The 16,729-nt window shown below is 42.9% G+C and overlaps 1 protein-coding gene and 1 long non-coding RNA gene across 3 annotated transcripts in view; one reads left to right on the plus strand and one right to left on the minus strand.

Annotated features, from left to right (window-relative positions):
- Positions 1-1,528, plus strand: part of LOC110532453 (reelin) — a 297,868-nt gene extending 296,340 nt beyond the window's left edge. For both annotated transcript variants that reach the window (XM_090234988.1, XM_090234991.1), the window contains exon 67: positions 57-1,528. In XM_090234988.1, coding sequence (XP_090091114.1) covers positions 57-156 — 100 coding nt within the window. In that variant the 3' untranslated portion in view covers positions 157-1,528. The remainder of the gene's footprint in view (positions 1-56) is intronic.
- A 6,937-nt stretch (positions 1,529-8,465) lies between these two features.
- Positions 8,466-10,775, minus strand: LOC149985581 (uncharacterized). The gene is made up of 3 exons (XR_016483039.1): positions 10,500-10,775; positions 9,818-9,850; positions 8,466-8,855 (listed from the first exon to the last, which is right to left on the minus strand). It is a non-coding gene; the product is annotated as an uncharacterized LOC149985581 (long non-coding RNA).
- Positions 10,776-16,729: the final 5,954 nt, after the last annotated feature.

Below are 16,729 nucleotides of genomic sequence, written 5' to 3' on the forward strand. Positions count from 1 at the left end.
TCCTCTCTTCCTCTCTTCTTCCCACTCTCTCTCTCACTGTCTTTGTCTCCCTACAGCACTCGTAAACAAAACTATATGATGAACTTTGCCAGACAGACCGGCCTACGCCACTACTACAGCCGGAAGAGGCGGGCACTGCTACAACATCGTGCCTAACCTCTGAGAAGAGGATTCATCCTATAACCTGCCAATCACACAGTTGACCTACCAACCAACCACATTCCTTTCTCCTGATGACATATCACCCTGTTGAGTCCCACCCACCAGCAAATGGATTCCAGTCAGCCTTGGACTACACTCCCTCCCTCTCCAACCTTCCAATCCCCACTCTGCCAGACATGGGCCCATCCCATCAGTGTATGCTGTAGCCAGTCAGAAGCCTTCCCCACCCCCATATGATGGGAAGGAAGGAGACGTGACGGAGCAACAAAGGCAACCATTTTGTTGACTTTTCATGAACTTTCGGGTTTCTAGTTGTTTTCTAATCGTTGCTGTACATGGTTATTATGATATGATGATTCCCTGTTCCAGTTGCGATACGATGATACCCCCTGGCTTTCCCTGTCACCCCATCCTACCCACCTCCTAGTCCTACTACTACCACACTGTGAAGTTATTCCGAGAAATCAGTAATGACCAGGGAGCATAGAGTTGGAGAGGGCACACTGTCACAGAAGTGATAATGGCAAATATAGGGAGTGAGCCCCCTTTCCAACTCTATGCCATGGAGCTGGGCTAGCTGGATGCTTCCACGATCAACTGAGCCGCAGGGAGGAAAATTCCTCTGCTTCGCGCCAGTACCTGAGGAGGAGGATGATGATGATGGAGATGAGGATCATAACAGTGATAAGGATGCTAAAAAAAGTACTGTGTTCTTGCTGTTCTGTTCAGTGTGTCTGTGTTCTTTTCGTGATGGTTTGACTGTTGTGTTCCATTCATTCGTTTTTTACTAATTCGTATTGTGCTATTTTTGATTGGATTAGTTTTTTCTCGTTTCCGTCTCCTCAGAGGCAGACGGAAGGAAGGAACAAATCGCAAAAGGGGGGAATAAAAGACAGAAAATAGAATATAAAAAAGAAAACAAATTTAAGACTGAACAATGATTTATTTTATTTTATTATTTTTATATATGTTGGTTCCCGAAAATACAGATATTTATAGTAGGCGGTTCTCCACGTAACCTATTTAAAGATGCACTGTGCGTGAACTCTGTATGTTATTTTCTAGTGTTAAGTTATTAGGCAGTCATCCAGCCTCTCTCAAGGCCATCGGGCTGCAACCCCCCCACCCATTCTCTTGTGCTGTTACCCGCATCCCTCTCATTCTCTCTGCTAAATTCTGCTCCCTGGAGATGAGGCTCCATCAGTGTTGTTTCTTGAAGTCTAATGTGTAATGTGGACCCTCTCCCAGCCCTATTTCTCAGTGTAACTCCAGTATAGCAGTCTCCTGTACATACAGTATATGTATATCCACTATGGGGAGACCCAGCAGCCTTATAAAAGGGAAATAAAGAACTGTCCAAACCTCAGCTGCTTGGTACAGTTTGTGAGTGTGTTAATAGATTTATAAAACAACTTTTTACCCACATAACGTCAAAAGGAGACACCACTACGGGTACCGAAATAACTGCAACAGTGTGTCAGGCTCTAAAGTAATTATGGTTTCCATTAGTTACCACACCCACAAAGTTGGCTATACAAATTGGCTATATCATAAAAAGTCAACAGCAACTATAATCACAGCAGGTGTAGCTCATGGTGTAGATCAGGGTTCCCAAATGTTTATTGTTGGACATAAGACATGGGTTCTCAGATCCTCAAAAGGTTCAACAGCTGCACCATCGAGAGCATCCTGACTGTTTGCATCACTGCCTGGTATAGCAACTGCTCGGCCTCTGCCCACACGGCACGACAGAGGGTAGTGCGTACGGCCCAGTACATCACGAGGGCAAAGCTTCCTGCCATCCAGGACCTCTATACCAGGCGGCATCAGAGGAAGGCCCTAAAAATTGTCAAAGACCCCAGCCACCCTAGTCATAGGGCTTCTCTCTGCTAACGCACGGCAAGCAGTATCGGAGCGCCAAGTCTAGGTCCAAGAGATATCTAAACAGCTTCTACCCCCAAGCCATAAGACTCCTGAACATCAAATCAAATGGCTACCCAGACTATTTGCATTGCCCCCTCCCTCTTTTACACCGCTGCTATTCTCTGTTGTTATCATCTATGCATAGTCACTTTAATAACTCTACCTACATGTACATATCACCTCAACTAACCGGTGCCTCTGCACATTGACTTTGTACCGGTACCCCCCTGTATATAGTCTCGCTATTGTTATTTTACTGCTGCTCTTTAATGTCATGTTACTTTTATGTTCTTATTCTTATTTGTACTGCATTGTTGGTTAGGGGCTCGTAAGTATGCAATTCACTCTTTTTATTTATTTATTTCACCTTTATTTAACCAAGTTGAGAACAAGTTCTCATTTACAATTGCGACCTGGCCAAGATAAAGCAAAGCAGTTCGACACATACAACAACACAGAGTTACACATGGAGTAAAACAAACATACAGTCAATAATACAGTAGAAAAATAAGTCTAAATACAATGTGAGCAGATGAGGTGAGATTAAGGGAGGTAAAGGCAAAAAAGGCCATGGTGGCGAAGTAAATACAATATAGCAGTTGTGGGCCTTCAGGGCCAGCAAGGCCTTCTCTGCTGGCCTAAACGTCATCAGAATATAATTAAAAAATATATATATTTTCCCACAAATATGTATTAAATTATTCCCCAGAGTTAGAGTTATACCCTTCATTTCATAGCTTTCCTCTTGGTTGCACTGCTTCCAGCCCCAGGTTGAGATTTGGAGGGCTGGTCTTTATGTTAGATCTTTTATCCAATCATATTCAGCCATCATGTGTTGCCAGGGGTCTAAAATCTGCCCTCAGGCCTTCAGAATCAACAGTGCGGGCGCATGTAGCTTAAAGTGAATGGAAATGAAAATTTAGTGTCAACCAATCAGCTTTAGAGTTGGCTATTGTACGCCTGCTGGCTGGCTCCAGTGTTGCACAGGAGCCAGCTAGCAGGCGTAGTGCGTGCACGTCTTTTGATTGGATTACCAATATTGAGAGGCAGGTCCTATATGGGCAGGTCTATGCAGAACCTCAGAACTAGGAAACTGAATTTGATAAACAAATTAATTTGCGTACTACTAAGCTGTTTTTTCAACCCACAATGGCGGAAGGAGGAGAAGATATCGATTTGGTCGAGGATATAATTATAACGCCATTCTCAAGACAAACTTTTCAAGAAAAGTTAGACATTGTCAGGAGAGGTCGCTCGACGCCGACGCTACAAAGCCTGTCACAGGCGGGAAAGGGGTCCGTTCGCCACTTTCAAAGTTCCAACTACGAGCGCTATCAATGGCTCACAGGCTCCGAGAAGCACTGCAAACTACTGCTGGGAATCCCTATTATTTGCAATCGATTTGGTGTTTGGAGCCACACTGGCTTTGCAAACTTGAGTTGTCTAACCAAGGCAGCAACGAGATACCAAAGTATGGCTGGGCACTTACAAGCAATGGTGCTTTTGAAAACTTTTGGGGACACCCGAGTGGATCTACAGCTCAACGAACAAGCGCGCAGGGCAACGGGAGCTGCACAATGAAAATGTATTGTACTCTTCCCCTGCAATTCTCTGAATAAAAATGTCAATTTCAAGGTGACGCAACGCCTGGTTATACTGGGTTTCTGTCTAAATGTATAGTGTCTAGAGCCATGGCATCATAATGATGGTAATAAGAGGTGGATTAATTCGGGTGGGACTGTGTAGGACCTCACAGAAGGCCCAGGCCCCAGGCCCACGGCACGCCACTGCAATATAGCAAGTAAAACACTGGAATGGTAGATTTGCAGTGGAAGAATGTGCAAAGTAGAGATAGAAATAATGGGGTGCAAAGGAGGTAAATAAATAAATACAGTAGGGGAAGGTAGTTGTTTGGGCTAAATTATAGATGGGCTATGTACAGGTGCAGTAATCTTTGAGCTGCTCTGACAGCTGGTGCTTAAATCTAGTGAGGGAGATAAGTGTTTCCAGTTTCAGAATTTTTGTAGTTCGTTCCAGTCAACTGGAAGGAGAGGCGGCCAAAGGAAGAATTAGTTCTGGGGGTGACCAGAGAGATATACAGTGGGGCAAAAAAGTATTTAGTCAGCCACCAATTGTGCAAGTTCTCCCACTTAAAAAGATGAGAGAGGCCTGTAATTTTCATCATAGGTACACTTCAACTATGACAGACAAAATGAGAAGAAAAAAATCCAGAAAATCACATTGTAGGATTTCTTATGAATTTCTAGTGAAATTATGGAGGAAAATAAGTATTTGGTCAATAACAAAAGTTTATCTCCATACTTTGTTATATACCCTTTGTTGGCAATGACAGAGGTCAAACGTTTTCTGTAAGTCTTCACAAGGTTTTCACACACTGTTGCTGGTATTTTGGCCCATTCCTCCATGCAGATCTCCTCTAGAGCAGTGATGTTTTGGGGCTGTTGCTGGGCAACACGGACTTTCAACTCCCTTCAAAGATTTTCTATGGGGTTGAGATCTGGAGACTGGCTAGGCCACTCCAGGACCTTGAAATGCTTCTTACGAGGCCACTCCTTTGTTGCTCGGGCGGTGTGTTTGGGATCATTGTCATGCTGAAAGACCCAGCCACGTTTCATCTTCAATGCCCTTGCAGATGGTAGGCTTTGTTATCTTGGTCCCAGCTCTCTGCAGGTTCTTCACCCGTGTGGTTCTGGGATTTTTGCTCACCGTTCTTGTGATCATTTTGACCCCACGGGGTGAGATCTTGCGTGGAGCCCCAGATCGAGGGAGATTATCAGTGCTCGTGTACGGTTTCCATTGCCTAATAATAGCTCCCACACGTGATTTCTTCAAACCAAGCTGCCTACCTATTGCAGATTCAGTCTTCCCAGCCTGGTGCAGGTCTACAATTTTGTTTCTGCTGTCCTTTGTCAGCTCGTTGGTCTTGGCCATAGTGAAGTTTGGAGTGTGACTGTTTGAGGTTGTGGACAGGTGTCTTTTATACTGATAACAAGTTCAAACAGGTGCCATTAATACAGCTAACGAGTGGAGGACAGAGGAGCCTCTTAAAGAAGAAGTTACAGGTCTGTGAGAGCCAGACATCTTGCTTGTTTGTAGGTGACCAAATACTTATTTTCCACCATAATTTGCAAATAAATTCATTAAAAAGCCTACAAATGTGATTTTCTGGATTTTTTTCTTCTAATTTTGTCTGTCATAGTTGAAGTGTACCTATGATGAGAAGGCCTCATCTTTTTAAGTGGGAGAACTTACACAGTTGGTGGCTGACTAAATATGTTTTTTGCCCCACTGTATATGCATTTAGCAGATGCTTTAATCCAAAGTGACTTAGTCATGCATGCAACAAAATCTGATGGGTGACCCAAGGAATCAAACCCACTATCCAGATGTTGCAAGCGCCATGCTTTACCAACTGAGCCATACAGGGCCCATTTTCTTAAAAGCATCTTAAGGCTAAGTTCATCATTAGAACCTTTGTAAGAGCATTATTACATCTCTGAGTGGTTTCCCAAAACCCTCATTACTAAAGTTGAACTTGAAAACACTCATTATTTATTGACTGCCTCAGACCAGTCACAGATCAGCTAAGTGTGTCGTTAGATGCATTTTTCCCCTACCGAGTCACTTTATACACAGACGATCTCCGTTAAACGTATAATCAATACGGTTATCTGTCTCACTGTGACCACCGTTAACTTCACAACGAGTTGACTACAAATACAAAGTTGCCAATGTCTTTGCTACATAGGCCTATATATTTGAAAGATATTGGAATCAATTTCATTTACATTTAATAGATTTATTTAGCTATTTAACTACTGTCAATACATTTCCTGATGTGTAGCCCAATGTGTGCAATGATGTGCCAAATTTTGGTTAAGTGCATTATTATAGGGTAAGCAGCCATAGGTGATCATTTCTCTCTAGGAGCTGATCCGTCATCACTATCATGGAATAATTCTAATGTTAAGGTAAGATTTGAATGGAACACTGATCCGAGTGCAGAGCTGGCTTTCTTTCAATTATATCAGTAAGAACACAGGCCTCGACAATACACAGCGAACATTCCACTCTGCGTGGTGTTTTGGGAAATGTATGTTACATCTTCGGCCGTTGCAGGAAAGATGCATTAGCCTAAATTCCATCGCTATCGGGAAACCAGGACCAGGTTAGGTTCTCACTGCAATGCACAGTTGCATGTAATTTGTCTTAATTCCTCAATGGAAACACTCAAGAGAAACACATGTTTCTGGTGGTTGTGGTTGTGTCATTGAGCCCACGAGTGGATAACTCATGTCATTCCATGCCAAGATTTACAGATTCTGTAATTGACATCGGCCCTTTCAAACCTTTCACGAGACAAACCGACCACTCTGCTCAGCATCCTGTTATGACTCAGAATGGTCTGCTGAATGTCAAGATAGTCAGCAAGCCCCCTGATGACCCACATAACACTGCATAACACTGCTGTGTTCTAACAGAGAAATACCCTGCTCTTCCCTTACTGTTCCTTACATTTGGGATCCTGAGAGGTGCAGCGATCAAGAGGCGTTACTACAGTCCCTGGTTTGAGTCCAGTCTGTATCACATCCGGCCATGATTGGGAGTCCCATAGGGCGGCGCACAATTGGCCCAGCGTTGTCTGGGTTTGGCCGGAGTAGGCCGTCATTGTAAATAAGAATTTGTTCTTAACTGACTTGCCTGGTTAAATAAAGGTTAAATAATTACAAAAATGACATTCAACTGGGCAGTCCCAATGGCATGGCCCGGGCGCTATACGCAGCTTTCTGTGAGTCTCCCTATAAATAATAGAACTGACTAACCAGCAGTGGTGAAAAAAGTACCTAATTGTACTTGAGAAAAAGTATGTGGACACCTGCTCATTGAACATCTCTTTCCAAAATTATGGGCATTAATATGGAGTTGGTCCCCACTTTGCTGCTTTCAACTTGATGTTGGAACATTGCTGCGGGGACTTTCTTCCTTTCAGCCACGAGCATTAGTGAGGTCGGCACTGATGTTGGGTGATTAGGCCTGGCTTGCAGGCGGCATTCCAATTCATCCCAAAGGTGTTCGATCAAATCAAAATCAAATCAAATGTATTGGTCACATACTGTACCTGTACACATATTTAGAAGATGTCATTGTGGGTGTCGCGAAATTGTTGTGTTTTTAAGCTCCTACAGCGCATTAGTATCTAACAATTCACAACAATACACAAATCTAAATGTAAAATAATGGAATTAAGAAATATATAAATATAAGGACGAGCAATGTCGGAGTGGCATTGACTGAATACAGTACAACAGAATATAGTATATACATATGAGATGGGAAAAGCAGTTTGTAAACATTATTAAAGTGACTAATGTTCCATTATTAAAGGGGCCAGTGATTCCATGTCTATGTACTATTTAGGGCAGCAGCCTGTAAGGTGCAGGGTTGAGTAGCCGGGTGGTAGCCGGCTAGTGATGGCTATTTAACAGTCTGATGGCCTTGAGAGAGAAGCTGTTTTTCAGTCTCTCGGTCCCATCTTTGATGCACCTGTACTGTCCTCGCCTTCTGGATGATAGTGGGGTGAACAGGCTGTTGCTAGGGTGGTTGATGTCCTTGACCTTTTCGTCCTTCCTGTGAAATCAGGTGCTGAAGGTGTCCTGGACGGCAGGTAGTTTGGCCCCGGTGATGCATTGGGCAGATCATTACCACCCTCTGGAGAGCCCTGCGATTGCGGGCGGTGCGGTTGCCGTACCAGGCGGTTGGTTATACAGCCTGACAGGATGCTCTCAATTGTGCATCTGTAAAAGTTTCTGAGGGTTGAGGTCAGGGCTCTGTGCAGGACAGTAAAGTTCTTCCACACTGATCTAGACAAGACATTTATGTATGGACCTCGCTTTGTGTATGGGGGCATTGTCATGCTGAAACAGGAAAGGGCCTTCTCCAAACTGTTGCCACAAAGTTGGAAGAACAGAATCGTCTAAAATGTCATTCTGTGCTGTAGCGTTAAGATTTCCCATCACTGGAATTAGGGGCCTAGCCTGAACCATGAAAAACAGCAACATACCATTATTTCTCCTACACCAAACTTTACAGTTGATACTATGCATTCGGGCAGGTAGCGTTCTCATGGCATCTGCCAAACCCAGATTTGTCCGTCAGACTGCCAGAGTGCTCCAGTGTCTCCCTGCTGACCCCTGCTGTGGAGGACAGATCTCCCAGCCCAGTATCTTCTTCCCTGCCCAGAGTTGGAAAAAGGCCGTCTACCCCCTAACGGACAGCCTGGCAGACACGTGAGTGACAAGCCTCATCCATACAGTACAAACATGCACATACAGTACCAGTCAAAACTTTGGACACACCTACTCATTCCAGGATTTTTCTTTATTTGTAACAATTTTCTACATTGTAGAATAATAGTGAAGACATCAACACTATGAAATAACACCTACGGAATCATGTAATAACCCAAAAAAGTGTTAAACAAATCAAATATATTTTACATTTCAGACTCTTCCAAGTAGCCACCCATTGCCTTGATGACAGCATTGCACACTCATGGCATTCTCTCAACCAGCTTCACCTGGAATGCTTTTCCAACAGTTTTGAAGGAGTTCCCACATCTGCAGTGCACTTGTTGGCTGCTTTTCCTTCACTCTGCAGTCCAACTCATCCCAAACAATCTCAATTGGGTTGAGGTCGGGTGATTGTGGAGGCCAGGTCATCTGATGCAGGAGGTGTGTTGGGTAACTGTCCTGTTGAAAAACAAATGATAGTCCCACTAAGCACAAACCAAATGGGATGGCATATGAATTCAGAATGCTGAGGGAGCCATGTTAAGTGTGCCTTGAATTCTAAATAAATCACAGTGTCACCAGCAAAGCACTCCCACACCATCACACCTCCTCCTCCATGCTTTAAGGTGGGAACCACACATGCGGAGATCATCTGTTCACCTACTCTGCGTCTCACAAAGACACAGCGGTTGGAACCAAAAACCTCAAATTTGGAAACATCAGACCAAAGGACAGATTCCTACTGGTCTAATGTCCATTGCTCGTGTTTCTTGGCCCAAGCAAGTCTCTTCTTACTGGTGTCCTTTAGTAGTTTTTTTTCAGCAATTCGACCACGAAGGCCTGATATGGCAGGGCTATATTCTGTATCCACATTAAGAATGAAAGAAATTCCACAAATTAACTTTTAACAAGGCACAACTTTTAATTGAAATGCATTTCAGGTATTTGTTTAGAACTTTTTAGGTTACTACGACATTCCTTATGTGTTATTTCTAACTTTTGATGTCTTCATTATTTTTATACAATGTAGAAAATACACATGGAAAAGGAACCCAAACGCATATACAGTACCAATCAATACTACCCTTCTGGTTCGCAGTTGCACCTTTCTTCTTAGCAGCCGCCGTCATGGCATCAGTCAACAAGTTTAAGTTCAACTTGACTGCAGCATGCGTTATATATCAATACCCCAACCCCAGATCCAGATCTGAATGGCAGGAGTGTGCATAAGCTTTTGTTCCAGCACATACCTGATTACATATCATAGCCTATCGCAGGGATTTGGTACTTTGATTATTTAGGTCAGGTGTTAGAGCTGGGCCGGGACAAAACCCTACACACACTCCTCCTCTTCATCACTTCCTGCAATGGCTGAAACAGACCATAACAGGAGAATAGTGTTCCAGGTTGAAACTACTTACCTAGTTATGAAGACTCAGGCGCACCCATTGGTCCTGGAATTGAGGAGGTGCAAATAAGGTTTGCAATTTGGCATCAACAATATGACAGTAAATCTACCCCAAAAACAAAATGTGTGAATACCAATTAATTTAAAATCCACCATAGCAGCCTAGATAAGGCTACATAACCTTGCCTACTAGCTACACTAATGATCTGCTGTCCAGAGGGTAACAGCAAACATTTCAATGTTTTCCTGCATTAAAGCAAGCACACTGTTGACCCAAGAGAGGATGCTAATCAGTCAATCTCTGAAACCTCTCAAAAAGCAAGACTAAAAGTATGCAGCTAGCTAGAGACGCTACAAGTCAAATAGTACTTGAAGTAGGCTACCCAACCTTCACCAACAGACACAAACATACATCATAAATAACGCCTAGCCCTAGCTTCACCATCTAAGTTAGCTAGCTAGTTAGATGGTAACTAAAAACCAAAGAAACCTAAACTCGTATTTTATTGATTTAGACGGCTAATGTAGCCATCTTGACAGGCTAGCTAGATGTCTAGCTAGTTGGCTAGCTAGATAAGCCATTTTCAATGTATAACTTGCCCAAATCAGTTCACATAATTTTTTATTTAAACAACTTTAGTCCGTTTATTAATTAGAAAATGTAGCTAACAGATAGTTAATCCAGTTATTCTTACCTTTGCCTTGATTCGTCAGTCTCATCCAGAACATCATGTCCCTAGTGAGACAGGCATTTGGAATTCTGTATGATAGCCACATTAACAGCTAGTTAGTGTTTCATTTTTGGCAGGTAAATACAGGAGAATACCTTGTCTGAGAGAGATTTACACACGCCAGGGTAAGCCTACATGAAACACAGCACTTATTTGAAGTGTTCCGAAAATCCACAATGGATAAAATGAATGGTGGAAAAACGATTGGAACCATTTCCGTGTTTGACCGCTAGGTTTTATGGGTATTAGAACTCTGTGGTAGACTATAGGGATAGCACAGTAGCCTGCATTTGGTCTTGCCTGCAATTCTTCTAATTTTTGTGCACTACAATATAACAACTTGACATTCCCCTTGTCGGCTTTTCACTATAGGCATACTATCTATCTTTTGTTTTACTTTAATGAAAAGGCTTCCATCTTCACAAACAGTAGCCCAAGGCTCCTCTCTCACTCTCTCTTCCTTCTCAGTAGCAGGAGCATGTGAGAGAATGGTGATGAAGAGCGAAATCGGGACAGTTTATCCTGATACAATTTTATTTACATATCGGCTTTCAATCTATTTTTTCGGGCCAAAAGCTGGCAATTACCGGCTAATGCAAACCCTGGTGAGTGAGTGAGTGAGTGAGTGAGTGAGTGAGTGAGTGAGTGAGTGAGTGAGTGAGTGAGTGAGTGTGAGAGAGAGAGAGTCACTGTCCTGTGTATGTGCGTGTGCCCATTTGTGCTCCTGCGTGCATGAAGTTCACCACTCAGTTCCACTGAGCTCTGTCAGTAATTAGTGTGACAATCACATCTCTTCATAATCTCTTCATAATGCATTACAGTACAGTGCTCCTGAGCACTGAGCTGAGAGCAGAAAGGTGGAGGCAGTTATCTCATTTGAGAAAGTGTGTTGTGTCACTGTGTGTGTGAGTGTGTGACTGTGTGTGTGTCACTGTGTCTGTGTGTGTGTGTGTGTGTGTGTTCTTTGTGTGTGCGCCTGGCTGCTGTCCCATAAGCAGGGCTGTTTCCAAGCTCCAGCTGCTGCCCTCAGATGACTCTCTGTCTCTCTTTATGACTGATTTATTTAGGATCATATTTGGACTAAATATTACGCTCCCATGCTATATGGTGTGGCCAGTGGTTTGTTGTCGTTTACACTTGCTAAGGCATCAACCAATGGGTATTCAAATAAAAAACAGTTTTCCTTGAATTAAGTGTAATTTGTTGATTTTGAAGAGGTAACTCAGCTGAATGTGAGCACTGAGAAGTGGTGAAATGACAATGACCACTTGAATAGATCTTGACAGCTGACTGTTGTACATTTAACCTGTTCCCAGATCAGGTTGTGCTGTGTAGCCATGTCATGCTAACATGCTACTACTGTACATTGGGGTCTGCAGCACACACACTGAATGTAATGGTCAGTTGTACCCAGTAGAGGGATTCAAAGCAGCATTATCTTTGTGAATTAAGTACTATTAGCTACAGATGTTTGCTGCAGCTCATGTTTAAAGTCCTACAGACTAGTATTTTGAGACTCAGGCAGTGTGGTAGGAATGTACCTGTGTTAATCAACCAGGTGGTGGCAGTGTTGGATAAATGTATTGCAATCACTAATTCTCTCCATCTACCTTTCACTTTACCCTGGCTTGTTGTGCTGCCCTTCTCTGACCATTCAGGTAAGTTACAATACATTTTTCCAGCTTGAGTGGATGTACTATCCAACACATCTGGGGCCGGTTTCCGAAGCTTTTGAAGCTTGGTCCTGGAAAAAAAAAACATGCTGATTTTGTGTCCAGGAAATGGGCCAATGATGTAAATGTACATGGTCATTTTTATTTTGGATTGACAGCTAAGCTTACCCTTCTAATGGTTGGGACTGGGAGCCTCTGTTATCTCTATCGATCACTTGTGCTGGGCGAATGACGGTCCTAATTATCAGCTGTCATCCCCCTCCAACTGTGTTAATAGTGCTGCCCTACTCTGTTATTGCTATTGAAACCTCTATTTCTGTCTGCTGTTTATACTGTTATACTACTGGAGGCTGAAGCTGACAGAAACAGCTGTAAGAGGGGGGCTTATTCTGATGTACTGTGTTTTGAAGAGTCTGTCAACTGTAAAACTATGGTTGTCATAGTACTCTCTAGGATGCTAAATCAGTATTGCCCGACAGAAGAAACTAGCAAAAGTAGAATGCTCTACACACTATAGCAGTTTAAGGCATTACTAAAAAAAGAGCTGTTATTTATACAAACCAATCAACAATTGTGTATTTGCTTTATACTGGACAGAGCAGAGAAAGCTTGTAGCACAGCACAGCACCCCCAGTAGTGGCTATGACAGGGGAGACGGTCTTTCTTGCTCCTCTGTTTTTCATTGTGATTAGATGGAGAAAACAACATAAGTCAACTGTTTCAACATGTCATTGTGACAGATGCCTCAATAGGCTTCCAAATGCAAAACCAGCAGTGTGTGCACGTGCACGTCTGTGTGTGTCCTATGTGCCACAGGAATACAGCAAAAAGTAGGATGCTAGGACCCTGCAAAATAGGATGATGTTGAGAGTGAAATATGAGACCTGACAGGAGTAAACTCACATGAACAATGACTTTACATCAAACTCAATCTAGCCAGACAGTCCACCTTTCAGGCTTAGATGTCTGTTCTGCTCTAGAAAGCAAGCTGGCCTTGTTTTCCCAGTTCTCTCTGTCTCTATCTTTCTCCCTTACTACCTTGATCTCTGTCTGTCTGTCTCGCTCTATGTCTCTCTCTCCCTCCCCTCTCTCTTGTTGTAGAGTTAGGCTACATACATTGATTGGCATCATTTACATGTCGATTCACAGGATATTAATACTATCAACATTGATGTGGATGTGGGACACTGTGATGGACTTCTAGTCCTACTCTAGACAATGCATGTCAGAGCTAAAACTAAGTCATGACAACGAAGAACAGGATTGTGTCGAGGCACAAATCTGGGGAAGGGTACCGAAATAATTTTGCAGCATTGAAGGTCCCCAAGAACACAGAGGCCTCCATCATTCCTAAATGGAAGAACCACCAAGACACTGTGATGGACTTCTAGTTAGTATAGTAATAGTCTATGTAGTGATATTATACTAATCATATCTTCCTTCATTAAATGAGGCTGATGCTAAATAACTGTTACTGCAGAGTATCTTGGGAAAATAAACTCAGGGCATTCTGAAATGCTGTTTGGTATGTTCTGGAATGAAGGAAGTTTGTGCATGTGCTGAGGACAATCTAGCCAGATCTAGGCTGATGTCTGAGCATGCACACCCCTTAGCTGCAGTCTGCTTCTTCAATGCTGCTATGCTGCTACTGAGAAGGACCATACAGAGCCATCGCCTGAGGATCCACAACACACTACATTATTCATGATCAGCACATTTTGCTCATGTAGTGCTGAAAAGATCCTGGTTTGCAAACAATGAAACGAAACAAATGAAGAGCCTAATTGAGCGTGTCAGATGCAATTTATCATATAATGAGAAGGAGAACAATAGTACACCTGTAGATTCACATACGAAGGGCGCATTACTGCGCTCTCTCTCTCCCTCTGTCACACGCATCCATACACTCTTGATGACCCAGTTACTGCCCTGCCCATCATTACTTTCGATCAGTCAGCACTCTGTCTGAGCGTGACCATGATAGGCAGTTCCTCTGTCCCTCTATCTCTCTACTCTGCCCTAGGGGCCTGGAGGAAGTAGAGCAGCCTATCCTGCAGCAGCCCAGCCTACTCAGAGGCCCTGCTCTGCTCTGCTTCTTCTCATGATAGTGTCAGAGTAAGATCTTCTACATCTAAATCTGGCTCTGGTACTCACTGGTGTGCAAGGTTGGGCCGATGTACAATGAATGCTATATTGGGAATTGGTGATGTTTCAACTGTTCAGTACGGGTCCTCTTCGGTTCGCACTGAGAACCCAAATGAGTACGTAAAAAATATAAATACAAAATGTAAACACTAGGCATATATGCTATGCTTACGCTGTGTTGTATACCTCTTGAGTAAATCCAGGGGTGAAAATCTGATATCAACTTTGGAGGGGATGCTAGCCCGTAGCCAAGTCTTTAACCTGCGGAGTGCACTGAAACTCCTCTCAGCCTCACATGAAGACACTGGCACCACAAACAAAATTCTGATCAGTACCTCAACTTGGTCAAACAACTCACGCACCACTGGAAGCCTCCTGAGGACCTCTGCTGCCTCTCCACTGCTGCTACAGGGGTATTTGTTGTGAAAGAGAGGGATCTGCACTGAAAGAGAATCTATGTTCAGCTCTGGGTACTGATCTAGAAACTCATCCAACTCCCCCGTGAGAAGCGCTCTTTCCAACTTTTGCAGGACGTTTAGACTGTCCTGGTCAAAACGGTCGCCAAACTGAACCTCCACACCATCCAACACTGCCCTGTAGTGATCCACTGCTGTGCCAGCAAATCGTCTTGAGTGCGTCTCAATGGATTCAATAGATTCACTAGAGTCAATCAATGTTGTTGCTTTCTCATACAGTGCAAGGTAGCTTTCTCTTGCCACTAAGAGATGACCGCACAAACTCGACTGCAGCCTGCATACCAGAGACAGTCTGAGTTTTCTTCTGCAGTGAAATGTTTAGCCTGTCTGGGAACGGGGTTCCGCTAGCCAACATCCAATGAAATTGCAGGGCGCCAAATTCAATCAACAGAAATCGCATAATTCAAATTTCTCAAACATATAAGTATTAGACACCATTTTAAAGATAAAATTCTCGTTAATCAAAACCACAGTGTCTGATTTCAAAAAGGCTTTTTGGCAAAAGCAGAACATATCATTATGTTAAGTCAGCAACTAGTCACAGAAAGCATACAGCGATTTTCCAACCAAAGAGAGGAGTCACAAAAAGCAGAAATAAAGATCAAATTAATCACTAACCTTTGATATTCTTCATCAGATGACACTCCCGGGACAACATGTTACACAATACACGTATGTTTTGTTCGATCAAGTTCATATTTACATCCAAAAACCTCAGTTAACATTTGGCTTTGTCTCCAAAACATCCCGTGAATTTGCACAGAGCCACATCACTTTACAGAAATACTCATAATAAACGTTGATAAAAGATACAAGTGTTGTTCACAGAATTAAAGATATACTTCTCCTTAATGCAACCACTGTGTCAGATTTAAAAAAAACTTTACGGAAAAGGCAACCCATGCAATAATCTGAGTACGGCGCTCAGACAACAAATCAAGCCAAGCACATATCCGCAATGTTGGAGTCAACAGAAGTCAGAAATAGCATTATAAATATTCACTTACCTGTGATGATCTTCACCAGAATGCACTCCCAGGAATCCCATTTCCACAATAAATGTTTGATTTGTTCGATAAAGTTCATCTTTATGTCCAAATACCTCCTTTTTGTTAGAGTGTTTAGCCCAGTATTCCAAATTCATGACGCGCAATCACTAGGAGCAGATGAAAAGTCAAAAAGTTCCGTTACAGTCCGTAGAAACATGTTAACCGAAGTATAGAATCAATCATTAGGATGTTTTTAACTTTAAATCTTCAATAATGTTCGTACCGGAGAGTTCCTTTGTCTTCAGAAATGCAATGGAACTTAAGCTAACGCTCACGTGAACTAGCATGGTCAGCACATGGCACTCTGGGAGAGACCTTACTCAATCCTCTCTTCATAGTAGAAGCATCAAAAAAGGTTCTAAAGACTGTTGACATTTAGTGGAAGCATTAGGAAGTGCAATATGACCCCATATGTGTATTTGATAGGCCAAGAGTTGAAAAACTACAAAACACACAGACATCATTCAAACAGTTTTAGAAACTTCAGAGTGTTTTCTATCCAAATATACGAATAATATGCATATATTAGCAACTGGGACTGAGTAGCAGTCAGTTTACTCTGGGCACGCTTTTCATCCAAACGTGAAAATGCTGCCCCCTATCCCAAACAGGTTAAACATTCAAGCTCGCCAAGAAGAGCTGAGACAAGTGTGAGGTCCAACACAGTCTTGCGTTTGCTGAAGTGCTCGAATAAGCCACTGGCAGTTGAAGCTGTCTTGGATGCAGTTTTGCCATCTCCTCTAGGCTGGCTGGCTGCTTAGTACCCGCTCATACTGCCCTAGCACAGCTCTAATAGCAGTATTCCGCACAGTCCACCTTGTTGGACATAGGAGTTTCAGGGTGGGCAGATT

Source organism: Oncorhynchus mykiss, chromosome 1, assembly GCF_057628025.1.
Source record: "Oncorhynchus mykiss isolate SJ-2025 chromosome 1, ASM5762802v1, whole genome shotgun sequence".
Lineage (NCBI taxonomy): Eukaryota > Metazoa > Chordata > Actinopteri > Salmoniformes > Salmonidae > Oncorhynchus > Oncorhynchus mykiss.